This window comes from Podarcis erhardii (assembly GCF_964252035.2).
Source record: "Podarcis erhardii genome assembly, chromosome: 5".
NCBI classification, from domain to species: domain Eukaryota; kingdom Metazoa; phylum Chordata; class Lepidosauria; order Squamata; family Lacertidae; genus Podarcis; species Podarcis erhardii.
In genome coordinates this window covers 62,496,711-62,520,746 of record NC_138509.1, presented here as the reverse complement: position 1 = coordinate 62,520,746, position 24,036 = coordinate 62,496,711, and the positions used below count along the sequence as shown (strand labels likewise).

Sequence of the window (24,036 nt, the reverse complement as noted above, 5' to 3'; positions counted from 1 at the left end):
TGAAATGTTGATGCTGAGAGCCCCTCCATCATAGGCTCAGGTTGTGTGTGTGTGTGTGTGTGTGTGTGTACTGTAAGCAGTGCTTTTTTTCTTTAAAAATGTTTAGGGGTACTCTCATTTTGACTCAAGAAAATCACCATTTTATAGTTCAAATCAGGAAAAATAAATACAGTAAATAGACAAAAGTACAAAGATTCACAAAATGTTTAGGGGTATGTATACCCCTGTGTTGTCGTCGTCCCCTGAAAAAAGCACTGTCTGTAAGTAAATTGTATATCCTAAAGGTACCACTCTCTCCTCTATCCCTCATTCCAAGTGTTATAAGAAAAACTGCTCCCTTTCCCTTATGGGTTTTTCCGTATAAAGTCCTTAAGTGGGTTACCTATCAGTAGGTAAAAACAACAGAGGCAAACCATAGTATATTTAGAAGCAAAGCAGCTAATATGCCTGATGTTTATTAAAGGAACTGTTGCCTACCCTGTAGTCCAAGACCACCCCCCAAAAACATCATACGTACATCACAGGTGATCCACAGCAGAAATCTGACCTGCCAGGATACCTAATAATGGTCACTGAATGCATTACCTGGGTAGTCTGACCATTCTTTTGTAATGGATAATACTCTAGGTCCTGAATCCAGGTCACAGGCTCACCCTATTCATACACATATACGCCCTTAAGACAGAATTTGCAAGCAAAAAGACAATGGGAAGGCTTTCCCCATTTGCTTCCCTTACTGCAGAGGAATATTTGAGATCTTTGGGAGAGTCAAAATGGCTTCAGGATTGCTCTCAGATACTATTTCAGACGCATGGTTCATATATTTAGATATGTGTGCATTTATGAGTATTTATTCTATATTTGAGACCTTGAAATTCTTATAAGACAAGGAAACCGAACCCCTGGAATCCCGCAACTCTCAAGACTGGGGTGGCGAGCAAGAGTGTTCACAATAGCAAAGACCAAGGCCGCGAGTTTAACAAGGATCTCTGCAAAATGGCATTGAAACTCAAAACAACGGTGACTGCAAAGTAACACACCGGGGAGAAGACCCCCAATCCCTCCACGCGTGCACACAGACGATACGCGCGCGGGTGCTGAACTGGCCACAGCTACTCGGCAGGGCGATCACTAACGCCGAGAGCCACCGAATATCGCGGGGCAGCGTCGCTTCTCCCCCGCCCTCCTCCTAGCGCCGGAAGCTCCGAGCGAGAGAGGAGGAGCGAGGCGGCGGGCACTCGCTCGCGCGCGGAGGCGGGGCTTCTGTGGCGTCGTCACTTCCTCTGCGGAGAAGGCTCGCGAACGGACGGTTTGGCTGTAGCAACCGCGGTCGGCGTCCAGCGCTGCGAGGCGGGAGGATGAGCGACAGCGGGGAGCAGAACTACGGCGAGCGGGTAATACGCAGAGCCTGCAAGCGCAGCATAAGCGGCCCGCTTGGCGGAGAGACGGAGCCGGGCCTTGTTTTTAGTTCGTTCCTCCCCCCCTCCCCCCTCCCCGTCTCCTGCAGGCCGGGCGCGAAAAAAAACTGCCTTTGGGATGAAGGTACACGCGGGGCGGGGGATGAGGAGGCGGGAAGCGGCTTAGCGGTACCCGCTGCTTCTCTCTCTTCCGCCCCTTTATCGCGCTGCGTGTCGGTTTGGCGCGAGAAAATGGCCCGCCGTTTCCTGCGAAGCGGTTGCGCTCTGACGTAGCGCTCCGCGGCGAGCCCCGCTCCCGGCGCCATCTTGGGGCTGGTGACCCGAATGAGCGCGCCGCCGCGGGGACAAAATGGCCGCGCAGGACTTAAGAGGAGCGGGGATGCGAGAAGCGCCTGCGTCGCCTCGGCTGCGGCTCCCTCTAGAGAGGGAGAGAAAATGGCAGGGCTCTGGCCCCCGCGATCCTTAAACCCAGAAAGAAGCTAACGCGGGAAAGGGACGCAGTGTCCGGCCCTTTCCGCAGCCTTGCTAACGTGCTTGGGACTCAGAGGAAGGCTGCTCCAGTCTCGATTGGCCTGGATGGCAAAGGGATCGTTCCCGTGACGCTTCTACGTTGAGCTTAACGGTCGCACTCAGCATTTCACGTGGAACAAATTTCTGGCTATCGAATAGCTTCCAGTGTACTTTATTTAAAATAAACAGGCCAAAACCTTAGGGTATCTTAACGAATGAAAACATTTTTTTGCGGTTTGAGCTTTCATGGAGTGAACTCCACAAAACCTTATGCCATAATAAAGTGCAAAAGAACTTTTCTTCTTCTTCAACAGGCTAACATGTGTACCCTAAATGCTTAAGGGAAGGTACTTTTTTGAAAGGGAACTTTAGATTCAGAATAAGTGAAGCATTAGGTTTCATTGAGCTAAGTGCTGCAATCTGCATTTAAAGCAATAAAGAGCCCAGTCTTGGAATGATATTGCTGAATTTCATGCAGAGGCATAAAAGCTTATGTAAGAAAATACTTTGAGTGTGTGTATCAAGTGATAATGTATGATATAGTGATGTCAGTAGCTTATACAGACCAACTTTACAGGTTCTCTTGACTGTAGACCCAAGGAGGCATTTTAGACCCCTGGCTTCTGTGGTGGGACCCAGAGCTTTACCATTCAAGCAGAAAGGAGGAGGGGTTGCATCTTTGTTATGCCAACTTCCAGTATCACAGCAAATGGGCCCAAGTCAGGTCTGTTGCAATCACATCATCCAGTGGATTCTGTGATGCTTGGCTCCAAAACACCCAACTTTTATTGAGGAAGGAGGATTACCTTGTGCTGATTACCTTTGAGGATTGTTCTGATTACCACCTTTGGGCAGATGCAGTAGGACATCCCTTGCTGTGATGTTCTCCCACAGGCAGTACCTGGTAGAGGGATACCACTTCTCCATCCACACCACCTCAGGCGTGGTGGATTGGATTGTTTTGTGAGTTGGCTTCTGTTGAAAGCTGCATTGTAAAAAGTCACTTTTTTGCTCAGAGGGAATGAGCAAGTGATGGGGGGGGGAGGAACTGAACCCACAAATGCTGTGAAAGAAGTAAAATGGCCAAGTATACTTCCAGTTCAAATGTCTAGTCTCTTTTGCTATATTAATCTTGCACAAACAGCTGCTAACAGTAAGGAAGTGTGCAATGTAGTCGTGTTATTGGGCATTGCATGAATTGATTGAGACTCTTTCAGATGGGAGCTAGTCAGCTGGTAAATTTCTCAAGGTAAAGTTGTGATAATTTGTTAACTCTGATCATAAAGAGATTCTACATATTTCTCAAGACTAGAGTATGGGTGGAAGGCATATGAGGCTCCTACCTTGCAGGTTGGGGTCTGGCCAGTGCCTGGATGGGTGAGTGCCTGGAAGTCACATGTATGCCAGCTTAAGTTCTAGCTGAATCACTGAGGTTTGGGTTAGGGAATCCTCAAAATGTGTAGTGTACCCCAATTTCTACACATACTTGTTATTCCCATTTTATCCCCACACAGCTTTTTTTAAATCGAATTGGGATGCTGAACAGAAAGGGAAATGAACCAGGATAACTTTCTCCTCATTTGGGCATTTTCACTTCCTGTTGAGCTTCAGAGTATGCATGTTCATGTATGCACAAAAACAGCAGAGCTAGGAAGGAATAACTTAAGGAGAGGAAACCTTTCTAGTTTGTTTGCTTCCCATTTCTGATGCACTTATGCTTGTGTGAGCTATAAATTCCCTCTAACAAAGTGGTTACCTCCCATGCTGAGATGGAGATGGCGAGGTCAGCAAGAAAAGAGAGTATTTCTCAAGGAGTGGTACTGTTTCCATGTTACATTTTTAGGGATACATCAACAACAAAAACTATTTGTGTGTGCATGTGGCAAACATTACAAACTACATTGATTACTTGGCTATAGGCACTGGAACTGGCTTGCAGTAGCACGCACATCTTTTTCCTGCTGATTAATTGTCCTTAAACTACAGTTCAGTTTAGATTGGACCCCATCTAATACTGAATGTAAAGTCTAGTTGGCTTTGTATCTATGTTGTTTTGGTTTTGAGAGACTTGAATGGTGATGCAGGTGTTGGGTGGGACAAGGCTGTGAATTGTCACTTGGTTAATTCATTATAGCTGCCATTCAGCCCTGTAGTATCAAATGCCACATGCCATGATTGTTGGTCAACTGTAAATTAGTGTGCCAGCCTTCTCTGTTTAACATTGGCACAAGTAAATATTTCAAATGTGCAAGCTTTTCTTTTACCATGGCATCAACCCCAGCAAGCTCTAATGTAAAAAAACCAAACAAACCATGATTATAATCTTAAAGAATATTTGGCCATTCTGGGAGCGAGAAAATAAGGGTGTCCCACTTGATCAGCCTAATGTATGGTCACCAGAGCAGATGTACAGACCATTATTTTTCTTGGTTAGACTGAATCTTTCAAATGATTGAAACATAGGGCAAAAATGAGTGCAAATAGATTTTTGCTTTTTATTCAAAAGAAATACAGTGACTGGGGACCTTGGAAAGTAAAGATTACATTCAGAGTATTCTGAGTATGATTACATCAGAAAGAGAATGAGCTTCACAGAAGAGGCACATTCTAAAGAATATTTAGCTTGAAACAAGTCAATTGTTGCTGCTGCTGAGTAGTGATATTTCAATTTGGGCCACATGATAGCAATATCACTCATTGTTAAAATGTTGTTACTTTCCTGGAAATTTGAATGGTTCTAGATCTGAATACATTGTTTCTAAAACTGAGTCTATAGCAGAGGCAAGCAACTTCACATGCTGCATTTGCTAGTTAAAGGCCTAGGAACCATCATGACCAGGGGTCAGCAACCTTTTTCAGCCATAGGCTGGTCCACCATCCCTCAGACCATGTGGTGGGCTGGACTATATTTTTTTTTGGGGGGTGAACGAATTCCTATGCCCCACAAATAACGCAGAGATGCATTTTAAATGAAAGGACACATTCTACTCATGTAAAAACACGCTGATTCCCGGACCGTCCGTGGGCCGGATTGAGAAAGTGATTGGGCTGCATCCAGCCCATGGGCCTTAGGTTGCCTATCCCTGATCATGACCAAGACTTCACTGTGTGGCAGTTTCTACTCCTTGGAGTAGCGGAAAAGGAAGAACTGCGCTTTTACCTGACTGCTGGTAATTCAGTTACCATTACCTCAGGCAAGAGATTACTGTGGGAAGGGAGTGTGTAAGTGGCAGCAGGAACATGAGAAGTAAGAATGGAAGTACAGTCATACCTTGGTTGTTGAACGGAATCCATTTGACTTCCGAAAATGTTCAAAAACCATGGCGCAGCTTCTGATTGGCTGCAGGAACTTCCTACACTCAATTGGAAGCCGCTTCGGACATTTGGCTTCCAAAGAATGTTTGCAAACCAGAACACTCACTTCCAGGTTTGCTGTGTTCAGGAGCCAAAACAAATGAGTACCAAGGTGTTCGACAACCAAGGTATGACTGTATAGGAGTTGTTCATATGGTGAAGATACAGTAAATGATTTAGGCACTAGACTGGATTTGTAGACTGGAGTAAATACACAAGATTGAGTAACTCGAGATGGCACAAAAGGAATGTTGTGCAAGAAGTTGCACATCTGCCTGAGTGATTAATGCTTTGAAGTTGATGCCTTGATCTGTATGAATGGGGGGTGTTGTGGAGGAATCATAGGTTCAGTTCACCTTTCAAGAATTACAGGAAGAAAGCTTTGGCTAAGAATTGGGTGATTGAGCCATTACCTGATGAAGGATAAGGAAGAGCTTGCAATTTAATGAGACGGTTGCTGACATAAGAAATATTTATGCATAAACTGAATGTCAACTAAGTAGTGTGTGCTTTGACATGTAAGTTGATGTTTTCCAGAATATGCCTTATGTGCCATTCTGCTATAAAACTAGTTCACCCTATGTTCTCCGGGCAAGAGGACTAGAAAAGAAAAGAAATTGAGGGATTTGCCCGTTAACTTTTCCAATCAGAAAGGGTAGTTCTGTGGGCTCACTTAAATCATCAGAGCAATGTAGGGAATAGAGCAAGTTGGCATTCCTCGTCCATTCTTGCAAAATACAAATCTATACAGTGGGAAAATAACTCCCATCTTGCAGAAATGCTGCATCTATGAACCATTTTCTTGCTACAGCATATCTTGGCATTCCTGTGCTACCCTAACCATTTTCAGTGGTGGTTGAACAGGAGAATATGTGCATAGTATTTTAAAAGGAAATTGTATTAATGATAATAGTGTTGTTATAATGGGTGGCTGGTAGTATTTTGTTGTTTGGATTTTTACATTCTGTTGCAAGCCCCCCAGAGTGCGGTGTCAACCCAGTCAGATGGGTGGGATACAAATAAATTATTATATTTCATTTTATATTTTTTGCTTTTTTGTTTAAATCATACTGTGTATAGTTGTGGGAATCACTTAATTTAAAATTGTCTTTCCTTTTCTTTGGAGTTGTTCCCATAATAATGTCACTGGCTAGAAACCTCCAAAGGTCATGATGCTTGACTTCTAGATCTAGGGAATGTTAGTTGCTTATCAACCCATTACATTTTCTGTAGTGAACTCAAATTCTTTATTTGAGTAGCCAATTTGTAGTGGGAAATTACAAATAGAAGAGGATAGATTGTTTTAGTCAATATGATTTCAAGTCAAGTATTCAGCTTTTATATTTTCTGAACAAGCATTTCTACTAATTAAAATTTTGAGACTGCATATTCTGCATGATGGTAACAATCTCTACTCAAATAATCCAGTAGCTATTGCACAGAGTGTAGATTTCCTTAGGACAGCAATGTGAAATTTGAGGGTTTCTGTTTTCTTGTGTCCATATACATTGAAGAACATTAAGCAAAATTACTTGCTTAAGTGTCCAGCCTATGTCATGAAAATAGTTACCTGAGGACAAGGTTGTGGTCTGTCCCCATCCCAACACATTTCGTTTCAGAGGAAGTCCATAATGTATTCTTATAGTTTACTCTATTTTATGAATTGGTTTAGAGGTTGTTAAAATACACCATCTAATTGCACATTATGATAATGCATTGTTTTAATTTTCCTTAGACTTCAATTGATGGTACATGTGCATCTAATCTAGTATGTTGTTCATCAGTGGTTTTGTCAGTAAAATCTTACTACTCTATCATCAATCCATATGTTTTAGGATTTGGGGGCCATTGTCATATGTAGAAAAAAATAATAATATTTAAGCAGTATCCAATTAAGTAGCTCCATTAGCCCAAGGATTTCAATTTGTGCAACAGAACTTCTTTCTACTCACACCACCACCACCCTACGCTCTTCCCAAATCTGCTTCATATGGTGGAGGTGGGGACTCGGAACAGATCAGGAGGTGGGAAGGGAGAGGGAGAGGAAGTTCAGTTGGCAACCAGAAGTCATTCAGCTAATAGAACTACTCGATTGGATAGTATCCTACTACTAAGACAGTTAATCCCTACTGTTAACATGGAAGCTCTCAGAATTCCATAAGAAATAGAATCTGTGAGCACAGAAACATTCTAGTAAGTGCAGAAGTGTTTTCAGTTGTGCAAAGTTCAAAGGTTAATAAAACATTAGCATAAACTAGAGTTGTTATTGTAACAAGATAGAATTCTCCATTTCTTCATTGTTGTAGAGGTTAGGGTACAGTCTACTTACTATAACTTGCAAATATAGGCTTGTTAATGAATGAAGTATATTAAATTATTTTTTGAAACCTGGTTGGTATGGCTTTTCAATAGTTCTATATGCTAAAAAGAATAACACCAAACTTGAGCAGAGGTATGTAAATTGAGTTTGGGACATACTACTAATTTCTTAATGTTTATGTGAGGAATGGCACATGGAGTTCATGGAGTTTTGGTGTTGCAGTCTAAGATCTCATTTCAGTGGTTACACGTTAATTTTGAAGTAGGAATAACTAGCATATACATAGCTGGTCAATCATTTTTCATTGAATTGCCATCATTTGAAAAAGAAAGTCATACTAGAACTGCATATCTAGTTAAAATAGTGCAAACACATAGAATTTTTTCTAGTTTCAGTCTTGGCACTAGATATCTATCCTGGAGTTTTAAATATTCTTCATCCTGTTCTTTTTTTATTAAGGTTAATGTTGAAGAAGGAAAATGCGGAAGTCGCCATTTGACAAGTTTTATAAATGAGAATTATTTGAAGCTCAGGAATAAGTGAAGCTGAAATTTGAAAAAAAAGAAAGTGAATGCATGCTAATTATCAGACCAGAAGTCCCACTTATAGAATATTGAGCAATTTGTGTGAAGTGGGGAAGATGAAAGAAGTCAGAATTTGAAACGGAAGAATGAAGAAAAGAAATAAAAATGAAGTTAAGATAAGAAGTAATCTGGAATCTGAAAGCACTACGCTAAGTAATTACTAGTCTGTTTATGTGTCCCTGTATATTTTGCTAAACATGCATGCATTATTTGTTTAATAGAAAAAACATGCAGGTTTTAAAAAAATAAGTGCTTAACAGGTGCAAAAAACCCATAAATCTAGGCAGTTCTAACGGCAACTGCCCGGACACATAATGGAGACACAGATCATTAATGTTTTTGATACCTTTTACCAGAGCTTGTTTAGAATAAAGTACTGGAGAAGTAGCATTCAAATTAAACTAAACTATTTTTTTTTCTACACGCAGGAGTCCCGTTCCGCTTCCAGAAGCGGAAGCGCTCACGGTTCCGGCAAGTCTCCAGGACACTCACCTGCTAGATCTAGGTCCAAGGAAGGTTCAAGGCGATCTAGGTCAAAGTCTAGATCAAGATCTGAATCTCGGTAAGCCTGTCTGGAGGAAGAGGTTGGTGTGTCTAAAAACCTTGCTGTTTTTTATCTATAAGAAAAGAAGTTTTGGAGACAACTGTAAGTTGATGTGGATTTTGTGTGTGGTTAAATTATAGACTAGATTATTAGGTTGTAGCCTTGTCTAGCCTGAAGACACCATTGCAGCAAGGAGTTGTTGTAAAGCTTTCTGTGGAAAGCGGCCTCTTTCAGCAATAGTCTCAGCAAGCATATGGCTGTTTTGTAGGGGCATGGCATAGGCCGAGCCTATTAGCCATTCTCTTACCCTGCTATTTAAGACTACATTGGGTATCTACTAAGTGTCATATTCTTGTATTGATACTTCTTCATGTAGAATCTTTCCCTGGCATTAGTTGAATAACCAGTATTTCAAAAAGTATTTCTGACTCCCAGATGAAGCACTTTTAGAAACCTGTTTTTATTCACTTGCAAACTTTCAGTTAAGCTTTGTATATCTATTCTAATGGAATTTGCTCAGATAGATATTCTTGCAGGAAATTTTGGTTTGGCTACTGTAAAACACTGAGAATCTGTATATAACGAAAGCAGGGCTTGGCACAGTCACTGCATGGCTGAAATAAAACAGGCTGAGACTCAATGTGCATATCAACATTTTGATTTAAATAATCTGATAGGGATCTATAGCTCTGCATTTTTACTCTAAACTTCACTGCCTCTGCATTAAGGTCTTCAGTACAGGCCCTGTTCCTCATCTCACCTTCATCAGAAACTTGATGGTCCCAACAAAGGACGGGGTTTGGGTTTTAGTGTTCTGATTATTAAAATCCCTTCTTACCATTGACTGTCAGATGTTTAGTGAAGGCCGCATTGATTAGTTGTACCCCAGACTGGCAGTTATTAAGACTAAAAATACAGTAGACATAGAAACTTTTGTATGCTATGCAAGTTTCATCTTTGACGCCTGTAGTTCAGCATAATCTTAGTTTTCATATTTACAGATCCAGATCAAGGAGGAGTTCTCGCAGACATTATACGAGGTCACGCTCACGTTCTCGATCCCATAGGAGGTCAAGAAGCAGATCTTACAGCCGCGACTATCGTCGCCGACACAGTCACAGCCATTCTCCTATGTCTACTCGGCGGCGTCATGTTGGCAACAGAGTAAGGCTGGGATGGCAGCAGTTGACCAGAGATAATTCAGCTGTGTGTGTCTTTGGAGGTTCTAAAGTTTTCAAATTACCCAGAAATCATGTAAAAGTTTTAAGTTGATTTATAATATGTCTCACAAATGGTATTTAAAATGTTTGGTGGATTTTACTGTGGGCATTGGCAGCATTTGTACTAATATTTGTGCATGGTTAAACCTGAACTTGTATGTTTAAGATTATTATTCTACTGCTTGAGAAACCTTTAAGCTAAGCTTTATTCTAATTTATTTTGTTTCAGTGTGCAGAATTTGGCGCTTCCCCCTAAGAATGGTGTATTTTGTCTAGATTAGCTAGTTATGACATAATGGCTGGGTTGATATTTATAATTCAGTGCAGGTAAAATAATGGTTACATAATCAGTTCCAGTGTGTTGTATTGCATTTTGCAGGGCTTTCTTTAGAGGTAGCAGAAAGTGCTTCCTTTGAAGGAGCTCTTGAAATTTACACATTAGGGTAAACTTCAGTCCCCTGACATTCTCCAGCAGCTCCTCAGGGGACACAAAAGATTGCATTGGGGAGGATGGTCTTAGAAGCCCCAGAGTGCAAGTAGAAGATCTTAATTGGATTCTTCTCATAGGAACTTTTACTAAATGGATTACCTGTTCTAGAAAAATGTTAACGGCTGCAATTGGTCTTACAGGAAAAAGCAAGGGGTGAGATGGCTAAAAATAGCTTTATCATGTATAATGTAATAAGAATCCAATGTCTCTATTCAGACCAGGTCTCTCCATGGTTTTAAGTTTGGTAATAAGTTGCAATTCAGCAACTTTTCTTTCCAGTCTCACCTCTTGCTTTTTCCTGTAAGACCAATTGCAGTCATTAACAGTCCTCAACAGGTTTAGCACACCTATCAGCCAATCACCCATTCCCACCACCCTTCTGAGTAATAGCCCTCCCCACCCTCTCACTATATAGAAGGTGACTTCTGTTTCAGTGTATCTGAAGAAGTGTGCATGCACACAAAAGCTCATACCAATAACAAACTTAGTTGGTCTCTAAGGTGCTACTTGAAGGAATTTTTTTATTTGGTTTTGACTATGGCAAACCAACATGGCTACATGTAAGGAGAGATTTACATTATTTTAGGGAAATAAGATATTAAACCCAGAAATGCTCCTTGACCAAAACCAGAAAGCCATAGAAGACACTGTACAGAGGCTAAAGGGTTGTCATACATGAGAAATCATAGCTTGTCCCGTGTGCCCCCCCCACCCCCGCCCCGCCCCGGTTTTTGTTTATGCTCTCTAAGTGAACCTGTATATGAATGAGACTTTGAGTGCATCAGCCAGATATGAAGTACAGTGGTACCTTGGTTTTCAAACGTAATCCATTCCAGAAGATGGTTCAAGTTCCGAAATGTTCGAAAAGCGGAAGCCTCGATACAGAAAACTCAAAACAGAAGCGTTTCCTGTTGCGGCATGTTTGAAAACTGAGGCATTTCTTTCCGGATTTTCAGTGTTTGAGTTCTGAAACATTCGACTACGGAGGCGTTCGAAAACTGAGGTACCACTGTATAAGACTGCCTGGAACTTAACAACATTTTGATTTCCTTTTTTCTGCCTTCTCTCATGAGAAAAGAAAATGAAGGGACACTGGAATCCTACCCAGCAGGGTAGCCCTTAGGCCTGTTAGAGCTTTCTGAATTTACTGGAATAACATTTTTATATTGTATCCCATAGCATTTAAACAATTTTGGGGGACATCTTGAATTCTTATGAAAACTCCTTCTTTTTTAAAAAAAACAGGCAAATCCCGACCCAAACTGTTGTCTTGGTGTGTTTGGATTAAGCTTGTACACAACAGAAAGGGACCTGAGAGAGGTATTCTCCAAATATGGCCCAATTGCTGATGTTTCTATTGTATATGACCAGCAGTCCCGACGTTCTAGAGGATTTGCCTTTGTGTACTTTGAAAGTGTTGATGATGCTAAGGAGGTGAGTGTCTGTCTTCTAAAATATTTAATACTTTTCTAAAGCCCATGCTAATGAAAGTGTTTAACATTTCCCAACATAAGTAGGCTTTGAATCAAGAAAGTGATTTAAGGTACCTACTTTTGCAAACCATGCATTTCCTGAACAAGGGTGGATCCTAATCAGTTGCTGTAACTATACAGTTTTGAGTTGATAGCTCATTTTTTTTGTGGTCACGCAAGCCATGTGCCTCTTTGCATTATGTCTTATTTTTATTTGTATCCTGTCCTCCCTTCTAGCAGCTTAGGACAGCATGCATGTTTTCCTTCGTATTTTATCATCGCTACAACCCTGGATAGGCTAAGACAGTGGATTTCAACCAGTGTGCCGTGGCACCCTGGGGTGCATTGAATGATGGTCAGGGGTTTTGTGAGCAGCAGTGGCCTCTGTTCCTCTTGCCTTCCCTCCCTTCCTCTCGTGACTCTGCTTCCCAAAGGCTTGCACAGCTGTTTGTTGCAGCAGCTCTGCCCACAAGCTCCACAGCTGAATGGTGCCTCTGGGGCTGCCCAGGGGGTGGTTCCCAGGCCCCTCTGGGGCAGTGTGAGGAGGCACCTCTCTTTGGGGTGGGGGGGGGTCAGCTCAGAGACCCAAGGGCAGCAGCTGCAGCTGCCCAGAGGGACTCCCAAGTAGTGGGGAGAGGAGAGGAGGCTGAGGGAACCCTCCACAAGGAAGGGTGTTCAAAAAATTAACTAGTTGCTTGGTGGTTCCTTTCAAACTCTCCGGTACTACTGCTGCTGTTATTAACAGGGCTGTGATAAACCTTGCCTAGAAATGGTCACTATATATCAGGGCTTCTTTTCCTACAGGCCAGATGGAATGCAGTTCTTGGGTTGTCTTCTTGGGTGTCCTTCATTTATATAGATTTTTGTCTTTAGGATTTATGTAACACATTTCAGATGTCCAGATCTCTTCATGAACATTCATTCTTTTCTTTTTTAAAAAAATAATTTTTATTAACAGGCCAATCACTGTTGGTTATTTGCAGTATGGTAGCGCTGCAGAGAGCTTGCTGGGGAGACCATGCATTAAAAAGAAAGGGACTCAAAAATAACTTAAACAAGGTTTTAATTACAAAAACAAAAACTCCTTATACACTAAATACATTAACAACAAACCAGACCCAACCCCCAACCCAACCCCCAGGGTAATGGGAGAGCTAGGTGCTGCTCCTTATATACTACATGCAAATGCTGACACACCTTAATCAATGCAACTCAGCAGCACCTGCTATGTTTCACAGCTGTAAAGCTGGGTCTCGTTATCTTGCTCTGGCCCTTGCTCTGGCCCCTTAAAGACATACACATTAGGTGGAACAATGATGAACCTTTACATTTAAAGAAACCATTCAACATTTCCCCTGCGGTTCATCATTGTGGAACAAAAACATAAAGCATACTTTGTACATGTTTTTCATGTGTAACCTTTGGAAGTGCTTTTGTAAAAATGTCCGCAATTTGATTATCACCTGGGACATATTCAAATACAATCATTTCGTCAGCAATTAATTTCTTTACAAACTCCAAACGTAATCTTAAGACTCTGGTGCGCTGCGTATTGTTTTCTGAACATAGGATAGCAAGTCCACTCTGGGAATCAAGGTAAACTTTAACTGGTAGTGTTACTTGCATCTGTAGGTCTGCGAATACTTGCAGATACCATTCTACATCACGAGTGGCCTGAACGCATGCACATAATTCACTCTCTGTTGTGGAGAGACAAATAATGGTTTGTGTCTGGGACTTCCATTCAAACGGACAACCATTATAACAAAACACCATACCAGACACACCCCTGCAATTATTTTGTTCCACTGCATGAGATGCATCGCAGAAAATTTCAAAACTTTTGTCAATACCTGATGTAAACTGCAACCTATAATGTTTGGTATGTTTAAGGTACATTACCACTCTCTTAAGAGCAGAGAAACATTGTGTAGTAGGTTTTTCCACAAATTTTGCCAGAAAGTGAAAAGCATAAGTTATATCTGGTCTTGAGATTCTTTGAATGAAATTTAGCTTGCCTATAGCAGAACGATACAAAGTTTTGTTAGGAAATGGCTTATCTTTACCTGTAAAGGTGAAACCACACACCATAGGCGTTTCCTTCCCATTTGCATTTTCTAAACGTAGCATTTCAACAAGGTCATCAATTTTTGCAGTTTGATGAACCAGAAAAGATCCATTTTTGCCTTTCTCAATTTGCATGGATAAGTAATTTTTAGCTATGCCTAATTCCACCACATCAAATTTCTTCTGTAACTGTGAAACTATCTCTTCATATTCCTGTTTAGTTTTTGTAGAAATTAACACGTCATCTACATACACACATATTTTTGTCACAGAGTTTGCCCTTTCCTTTATAAATACACAATTGTCTGCCTTTCCTTGTGAAAAACCAATATCCAGCAATTCTTTTGCTAAAGTTTGGTGCCAATTCCTTCCACTTGGGTGCAGACCATAAAGGGATTTATTTAATTTGCATACCAAACCTTCAGCAGCGTCTATGCCTTCAGGAACACGCATAAAAATTTGTTCTTTTAAATCTGCAAACAAATATGCAGTTTTTATATCTAGGTGATAAACAGAATGTCCACGTTGTGATGCATCTTTTAACAAAAGTTTAACTGTTTCATATTTTACACTTGGTGAATAACACAAATCATAATCTTCGCCTGGAATTTGTTGAAAACCCCTAGCAACTAATCTTGCTTTGTACCTTACAACTTCATTTTTGTCATTCATTTTAACTCTATAAACCCATTTTGAATCAATAAGTCTCATATCTGGGGTTTGTGGTACAAGAGACCAAGTGTTATGCTCTTTTAAAGAAGCTATCTCAGAGTTCATAGCTTTATACCAATTTGCAGCTTGGTGCTTAGGTAAATTCTGAACGTCACTGTAGCTTTTTGGCTCAAAAACCACCTTATTGGCATACACAGTATTAAAATGTTCATCTGCAAATCGTTGTGGCTTCTGCCTCTTTCTATCTGAACGTCTTAGTCCAGAAGGGGAGTCAGACTCCTCAGACTTAATGGGACTAAGTGAACTACTAGTTTCAGGTTGTAAATCATCATTGTCGGACTGAAGAGGTCCCTGTAGGCTAAGCTCACGATCAGAAAACTCAAGAGAATCTAACCTATCCTTGGGTGCCTGTGACTTTAAATCATCAAACAAATTATCAGATTCAACAGGCTTTTTGTCTTTTTCCATTAATTCAGAAGCACCATTATTCCCTGCTGCTTCTTCCTCTTCTTCCTCAGTATTATCTATACCATCAGTATCTTGGAAAACAGCAACTCCATTCCAATTTACAGTTTGTATCATGCTTCTGGTAATATGAAATTTGCCAGTTGCTGGTATGTAAATTCTGTACGCCCCCTGCTGGTAGCCCATTAATTTACCCTGGACACTACGCTCACCCAATTTCTGCTTAGCGGGATAATGCATAATTACATCTGAACCCCAAATGCGTAGGTATTTCAGATTAGGGCGTTTTTTAAACAGCTTCTCATAGGGGGTGACATCTAAACCAGAATGATAACTGCGATTTCTGACATAACAAAACGCATTAAGCGCTTCAGCCCAAAAGTCTTTGGGCAGATTAGCATCGTGCAGATACGTTTTAACCCCTGCCTGCAGGTCACGCTGCACAACTTCAACAAGCCCATTTTGCCAGGGACTTCGGGGGCAAGATAACTCATGAGTAGTCCCCTGCGCTTCCAGGAATTTCTCAAAATCCTCAGAAACAAATTCCCCGCCCCGGTCAGAGAACAGGTTCTTAATTGGTTTGTTAAAGTGCGTTTTTACCCAGTTGCAAAAAACTTTGTACTTCTCAAATGCTTGGGACTTGTCAGCTATTGCATAAGTCCAACAATATCTACTATACTGGTCTATGAGGGTAAGCCAGTACTTAGAACCTCCTAATGATGGTGGGAGTGGCCCAACTAAATCACAATGTACACGCTCAAATGGCTCAGTTACTTTCCTATCTGAGCACCTACCCTTGCGTGCAACCTTAATCTTATTCTTGCAACAGGATAAACATTGCATAAAGAATTTACATGGCTTTAAGTTGAGGCCATTAACAATATTCTTCGTCCTAATTACATCAGCAAAATTCAAGTGTCCCAGAATTCTGTGCGCCTCGTGGAGACACCCGGAATGAGGCCTTGCATTCCTCAACCCCTGGCTTGACTGTGCTGCTCTGCAATTTATAGGCAATTGGGAGTAGGTGCGAAAATACAGTCTATATAAACCATCAGAGTCCCGGGCATACAATAGACGTTTGTTCCCCTCAAAAAACTCACACATTGAATTTAAGAAACGCACACTTATGCCTTGACGAGCAAAACACCTTACTGATAATAAGTTGTCCACTGATGGGCAGTAAATGCAGTTCGCTATTGTAATGTTTAAAGAGTCAAGTTTAACAGTACCTCTGCCAAGTGACTGCAAGACTTGTGAATTGGCTAAATGTACATTACCAATTTCCTCTTCGAAAGAAATAAACAAGCTTCGATTGTTGCAAACGTGGTGAGAAGCTCCTGAGTCCACAATAAAAGAATTCCACTTGGCACCTTTAATTCTTTTATGATCTGCAGTCCGAGCGTGAAAAGCTCGCGGCTCGTTTCTGTCTTTACGGTGCGATGTTGGCTGCTGAGATGACACCCGTGACTGACGAGCAGAAACAGGCTTGGGAGTACTTTGCTTTCTTTTGGCTCTGCAGTCCTTTGCAAAATGTCCTTGCTTATTGCAGAACCAACAACGCTTTGCAGCTTTAAATGCAGTCGCATCACCACAAGTTTGCATATGGCGTTCCTCATTACTTCTGGAAATAGGAGTGCTTATGGCACAAGCCTCCCTTCTATCCAACTCGCCCATTAATCTTGCCGTTACCCCTTCCACAGTTAATTGTGCTGGTGGGACGGCAGATATCTGGCTAGCTACACCATCAAAGTCCTCGTTAAGGGAACAAAGAATGATAAAAACATACTGAATATCAGGTATGTCCATGTCCCTTCGAATTAATTCGCCGCGTATTGCCTCCAGACGTCTCAAGTGTGCTGCCAAATCACCACCAGGCTGCAACTTCGTCTGGTACAGCTGCTTGAAAAACGTCAATGCAGACGCTGACTCTTTTCTAACATGCACTGCTGCAAGACTGTCCCACATTTCTTTGGCAGTTTTCTTATTCCTTATATAGACTACTTGCTGGTCGCTGACTGCCAAATTAATTATCGCCCTGGCTTTTGCATCTCCTTTTGACCAAGCATTAGTTACAGGGTCAGGAGGGTCTTCAGTTACATAGGTCCATAGTTCCCTAGAGGTCAAAAGCGCCTCCACCCGAAAAGACCATAAACTATAGTTCTCATCTGTTAGCTGTGGGAAGACCAGAGCCTTCTCAGCTTCAGGAACCCGGTCAACCATTCTGGAAATCTTCCAGACCCACAAAAACTACACTAACAGGAGAAGGAGTTTTCAAACCTTTCTCAGAGTCCAAAAATATGCAGTCATCCACTCAGCAGCTGGGCCCATAACCAAAGATGTTGGCTATTTGCAGTATGGTAGCGCTGCAGAGAGCTTGCTGGGGAGACCATGCATTAAAAAGAAAGGGACTCAAAAATAACTTAAACAAGGTTTTAATTACAAAAACAAAAACTCCTTATACACTAAATACATTAACAACAAACCAGACCCAACCCCCAACCCAACCCCCAGGGTAATGGGAGAGCTAGGTGCTGCTCCTTATATACTACATGCAAATGCTGACACACCTTAATCAATGCAACTCAGCAGCACCTGCTATGTTTCACAGCTGTAAAGCTGGGTCTCGTTATCTTGCTCTGGCCCTTGCTCTGGCCCCTTAAAGACATACACATTAGGTGGAACAATGATGAACCTTTACATTTAAAGAAACCATTCAACAATCACATCACATTATTCAAATCACATTAGTTCCAGATTATACAGCCAAATTTTAAATTTTGTTAAGGGTACCCATACATCAAGCTCGGCACGAGTCCAAAATTCCGGATAGCTCCAGCCATCACATATTTTACTGCTTTAAATTAGACAGTTCGATCCGGATAGTCCTTTATTGCTTTCTTTCTCATCTTGTTGTTATCATATATTCCTTTCTTTGCGATCTCTGATGGTTCTCACAAGCAGACTGGAAACTGACGTCTCTGTGTGGGTTTTGTACTCTTCAAAAACTATCCTTCTCAGGGACAGCCTCTGTTCGTCTTTGGTCTGTCCTTTATTTTTCCTCAGGATAGCCAGATATATCAAAGAAATCAGGGGGCTCTGTCAGGTCAAACTTGCATTCCAACACTCCTTCTCTTTCGAACGATCCTGATTCTCCTCCCCCCTGTCCTTCTTTCTCCGGCAAGCCTGTCTTGGCGAGACACCATTTTTTAACTGCGTCATAAAAAATTTCCTCTTCCTCACCGTTCACCAGTCTTGTCTTCTGTTGTAATCCATCCCCACACAGTTCTTAAAATCCTGCTTATGACTGATAAAAACGCGACGATCTTATTTCTTTCTGGGGTGAAGGTTTTTTCCTCCAACCCCCCCCCCCCCCCATTCGTTCCAAACATACAGTCTCCTAGTGGTAATTCATCAGAAGATTTACTTATCCGTCCTTCACTCCCGGTCACAGAGATCCATTAATCAGCAGCCTTATCTCGAGCTTTACTTGATGTATGTGCTTCAGCTTCCTTTCCAATCGTATATTTCCAATTATAATTCCGAGCTGAAGTAACCAGCACGCGCTAATTGGAATCGGCGTCAGGAAGAGCTGACTTCACTGAGGTTTCGTGCCAAGTGTTCGGCACCCCCATCTCTCGGATCAGGGGGTGCATTGTGAACACCGCTGGCAAGACAGGGTCCCCCACATCCTGGGGGGGGGAGGGAAGGCTGCATACTTCCTAGCAGCCCCTTAATTACCTCGTATGGGTCTGAGAGATGTTATTGTCAGCCATCTTCCAACGCGCCACCTGGTGGCCCCTTCCACCAGGAAGTAGTAATCATTCTTAGTAGTAATCCTTAAAGCAACCCCATAAAGAAGGCCAGTTCTCATTGCTTGGTTGTTGTATATATGTATATATGACACAAATAAGATTTGAACAGGGGGCATTTCAGCTCACAGTCCCAGTCACTACTTTTCACCAGACCTTCCCCTGTAAACACCAGAAAACTTAATATACTCATGAAAATCAGAGTAGGCTGCTTTGTGATTTGGTGGGGGTTTTCTGCATAAGTGTTCTTACTAATGCAGTTTTGATAAGAAAAGAGTTGAGATTTCCAGATGCAGTATTCTGCATTCCACATAGTTCTGCTCCATGGGCTGCGTGGTGGAACCTCAGCTTTACCAGTTTACATTCCTTGCATGAGCAAAGGTGGAAAACCATTGTACCGAAATCATGGGCATTTCAAAAGTTCATATAAATGGAGTTTACCTGCTGTTTAGGTTGTGATTTGTCCTCTTCTAGATTATCTGAAACAGTAAACAGAAATTTCACTCATATTTGCATGGCATGCACGTAAGAGGGCATACTATACATGTGTAGTGACATCCTGTGCCCAGAGTGCATGTATGTCCCATTTGCTGCTCATCTCTTTTAAAATGTATGTGAGCAGTGACTAGGAAACAACAAGGTCCCTGCTTCTGTGAACAGTGCATATATTTTATGTAACCAACTCTGGTCATAACTAAAACTGCAGTGCAGTGTGGTATGTATTTAGAATAGTTTCAAAATAGAAATGAGCATGACTAATTTTTCCTAGTGCAGTAAATAAAGACTTGTACCTGGTAAAATACCTTTCCAGCCATGCAAGTAAGTTTGTTCCTAACTTGTTTTTGATGTGAATTAAATTGGATTTAGAACAACTTTATTCTACAATTTTTAAAAAAATTCAACTCCTATAGGCAAAAGAACGTGCTAATGGAATGGAACTTGATGGAAGAAGGATCAGAGTTGATTTCTCAATAACAAAAAGGCCTCACACACCTACTCCTGGAATATACATGGGGAGACCTACTTAGTAAGTTGTTGTAACTATATTTAATCTAGAAATAATCAGAGTTAACTTTATTTTTAATATTGAAAACCCGGATTTCAAACTAATATAAGAGTATCACCTGTATTTTATTTGTGCTATGTATTAGCATGTGGGAATTTAAAATCTGGGCAGTTAAAATATGAATCTGGATTTCTTCACTAAAGAGCAGGATTTAGACTAGTTGTATAGCTTCCAGAAATTCGGAAGGCATGTTAACTTCTTGTTGTCTCTTAACACTTGCAAGGTTCTTTACAAAAGTTTAAAAACAATAGTCCCTGCCCCTGAGACTTATAATCTAAGCAGGGGTCCCCAGTCGTCTTGGGCCATTGGCACATTTGGACTGTCATGGGCATCATAAAATACCCTTTTCACAGGGGAAAAAACTGGTGGTGCTTAGAAACCCTCCAAAGCAAAACACCTACACTCTACCACAAATTGAAATAAGCCACAGTTAAAAAAGCATGATGCCCAACCAGCCAAAAAGTCCCTAAAACTAAAACAAGAGGCTCTTGGTGGGCACTTGGGTGGTGTGGTGTCTAAAAGTGCTATGGTGCAGTCAGCATGGATTCCTGTCAAAGCAGGGTCTCTTTCTCCCCCTGTCTCATACAGAGCATCTGGAAATAGATGGATGAAGGAGACCAGATGGCATTTGGCACACCAGTGAAAAATGCTTTGCATGCACTCTCCTCTGCTTTCCTACTAGATGTTTCACCCAGTATTTACTTCCTGTGTTGTATACCTATATATGGTGTGTTTCCTTACAGTGGAAGTTCCCGACGGAGAGATTACTATGACAGAGGTTTTGAGAGAGGAGGCTATGATGACCGTGACTATTATAGCAGATCATACAGGTAAGTCTACTTTTTGCCGATTATTACTTAATGAGATTGCATGAATCCTTTAGAACAGGGATGGGAAAGCTGCCCCCTTCCAGTGATGATGGATCCCAATTCCTGTCAGTCCCAGCCATCATGGCCATGGTCAAGGACAATGGGAATCAGATTCCAGCAACATCTGGAGGGTCACGTGTTTCCCATCCCTGCTTTAAAGTATGACATTTTATTCTGATCTGTAATTGTGAGTTCCAACGATGTCAGTCTATTTCGGTCCTTGTTGCTTTCAAAATCCTATTAGCATCCATATCCAGATATAGGCTTAAAAGCACTGGTGAATACATTTCTCCATCATACTGGTACTCCACTACCAGGAAATGACTGACTGGAACAATTTTCGAGGTTGAAAATTTACTGCATCTGTAATATCCTAGTCTTGATGTGGCATTTGAGTTTTTTTGACATGGTTACAGCATTTAAGTATTTCATGTAAGACGTGACTTGACCAATAATCCCAAATATCATTTGTGAAATTCAGTAAATAAAAGTGCAAAAAATGGTTCTGCTTTTGTCTTTGCAGAGGAGGAGGTGGTGGCGGAGGAGGTGGTGGCGGAGGAGGAGGATGGCGAGGTGCCCAAGACAGGGATCAGATGTACAGGTATGCTGCAAAAAGATTTAATGCCTTTTTATTTTTAAAAAATACACAGATATTGCTGAAATGACCTGCTTGAGTAATGTTTAGAAAACCTGGGGAAATGGTACCTCCAAAACCAATAAAGCAGGTTGATGCTGAGGAAGTTAATATTTGTTAAGCAGCACAACTTCTGGAAACACCCACCTTTTATAAGCATTCAGTGTAGTCAAGATTTACATTTAGAAAAGTATTGTTTGTACTAAGGAATTATCAGTGAGGAAGTATAATCATTGGGAAGACTTCAGTGGGAAAGTGTGCCACAGAACATTTGAGTCCAGAAGTCAAAATCTAACTTCAGATAAAGATAGAGATTGATCTTGCATTCATTTTGAATATATTTTTGTCTGGTCCATAGTAGTAGCATGCCCTATATTGTCTGATTTAAATTAACTTCAAAAATGACAGTGACTTAACTTTAATCAGATAATTTATTCCAAGACATTTCTGTGCCATTAAGCCTTTGCAGCTGCTTGATTTTTACTATGACTAACCCGCACCTTTAATGGTTATTTGTATTTTTTTAAATTTCATTCATTCATTTTAGACATGTATCCCATCTTGATATGCTCTATGATAGTATAAAAAAGTATTATATAAACAAACAGTTATCTCATATGGAGATGCTTTTGCAAACAAAACAAAAAAAAACCCTATTGCATAGATCAGTCTTAATGTTTCCATGTTCATTCACCAGTATGTCTCATTGGCATGCTAATTAAGGATGATGTGAATATCCCGACTGCATTTGCAATGGCTTTAATATTTGACATAAGAACAAGCAGATTTCTTACTAGAAAGGGAACACCGGAATATACTAGATTCTAACTTTTTTAATGCAGTTTTTTCTTGTGCAAGTGTTGGACTGTAAAACAAATGTATAACACAGTAAAGTCCATGTTCTGGTATCTAGTTGGTATACTTAGTGTGCGTGAAATACAAAGGGTACGGGTGACAAAACTAGAACAAGTTGTGTATGAACATCTGTAGTGTAAGTAAACTTAAACCATCATCATTGCTATATTCTCTGCAGGCGAAGATCTCCATCTCCCTATTACAGCAGGGGGGGCTACAGATCTCGCTCCCGGTCTCGATCCTATTCACCTCGTAAGTCACAAGTTAAATATACTAATATTGTGCAGTTAAGTTTTTCTAAACTTAGCTAATACTTCCATTAAAATAAAAAATATGTAAGCTTGGATTCTTTGAGTAGTATTCTGCAAACAGTGCTTTAGCTACATAAGGGAGAAGGCAACACTTGTCAATTCCTCCTGAAGCCCCTCCCCCCCAAAAAACCCATAGCCTTGGAGGATTGAACTTTCCTGAACAAAATGGAAGGTAGCATGGATGACGTGTGGGAATTGGTGGAAATCACCTCATCTCCCATCAATAGGAACCACCATATCAGACACCCTTCCCTGAACAGAAAGAACCTTGCCACTCCCCGAAGAGCAAGTCTGGATCCAAGCCATTTAATTTACATGGGGAAGTACTCGTGATCATTGAACTGTTTTTTTTTCTGCTGCCCCCAACTGTCCAGCTTTTGAAATAACAGTGTATGTAGACTTAGTACTGTATACAGAAATGGAACCCACCCAAGTTTCTAATGGAGCTCTCAATCTCTTTACTTGCAGGTCGCTATTGAAGTGTGAAACAAAGAACTTTGTAGCTACAGACAGTGCATTGAGATTGCAATCTTGTGGACAATACTTGGTTACTTTTGTTCAAGTCTAATAGTGCCTAGTGAATAGGTGACTTTTACACCTTTTATGGAGACTACTTTTGGTGAAGTTTTAAAATGCTGTTTCATTCTGCATATTTGTGTAGTTTGTGCTTTGTTCAAAGTTATGTTTTGAGAACAGTATGTCTTCTGCATGTGTTTTAGTCTGAACTTTGCAGAAGGGTTTCTATTGTCCAAAGTTCTTCGTTCAGTTTTTGGGTTTTTTTTACAGTTTCCAAGGTATTTTGAAGAACAAAACCTGTGTAATATGCTTTGAAATGGTGGCATAATAAAGTTTTTTTTAAACTTACTTTGAAGCCCATATCTCCTACTTAGCCAAAGTTTGAGTCGGAGAAAGAATAAAACCTTTACCAAATTCAGAGCAGTATCCAAAATTCTGTACCCCAAACCTTTCTCAAATACTTTCTGTAATATGAAGTATGAATAAAAATCCACATTGTAACTTGTTATTTCTGTAAGTAGGTTAAGCTTTTCGTATTAGCAGATGTAAGTGCTGGAAACTTGTGATAAGGAACGTGTATTTTATGATATAAAGGTGATCTGGAAATTCGGTTGTTAAAACAGTTTTCAAAACAGTCCCTAAATTGTTTGCATTCCATGTCCATTAATGTGCAATTACTCCCCTAGGAGCAAAGCTGAGTAAACAGTTCTTGTGTTGTATTTAAGGATATGTTGGCAGGGGGACGACTTCAAGCTCATCAGTTTTTAAAAGCTGCATTAATAGTTCACATACACTTAACATGTAATAGTGTATTGTGTATTTCACAGATGCTTCATTTTGAATCCTCCTGTTAATGTGGG

General features: G+C 40.9%; 2 protein-coding genes across 5 annotated transcripts in view; one reads left to right on the top strand and one right to left on the bottom strand.

The window, feature by feature from the left end:
- The window catches only part of SENP2 (SUMO specific peptidase 2), a 303,654-nt gene that overhangs the window by 186,076 nt on the left and 93,542 nt on the right, over positions 1-24,036 (bottom strand). The window lies entirely within an intron of this gene.
- On the top strand, positions 1,235-23,677 carry TRA2B (transformer 2 beta homolog). 4 transcript variants are annotated; one of them, XM_081863532.1, is made up of 10 exons: positions 1,241-1,394; positions 8,062-8,296; positions 8,615-8,748; positions 9,732-9,984; positions 11,686-11,874; positions 19,837-19,952; positions 20,735-20,821; positions 21,384-21,461; positions 22,528-22,601; positions 23,129-23,677. In XM_081863532.1, the coding sequence occupies exons 2-10, from the start codon at positions 8,273-8,275 to the stop codon at positions 23,137-23,139; spliced, it is 966 nt and encodes a 321-aa protein (XP_081719658.1). In that variant the 5' UTR covers positions 1,241-1,394; positions 8,062-8,272; the 3' UTR covers positions 23,140-23,677. The 4 variants fall into 4 exon arrangements, with proteins under 4 accessions (XP_081719659.1, XP_081719657.1, XP_081719660.1 ...); XM_081863533.1 differs by lacking the exon at positions 8,062-8,296 and having other exon boundaries at positions 1,235-1,394; positions 9,732-9,936; XM_081863531.1 differs by lacking the exon at positions 8,062-8,296 and having other exon boundaries at positions 1,235-1,394.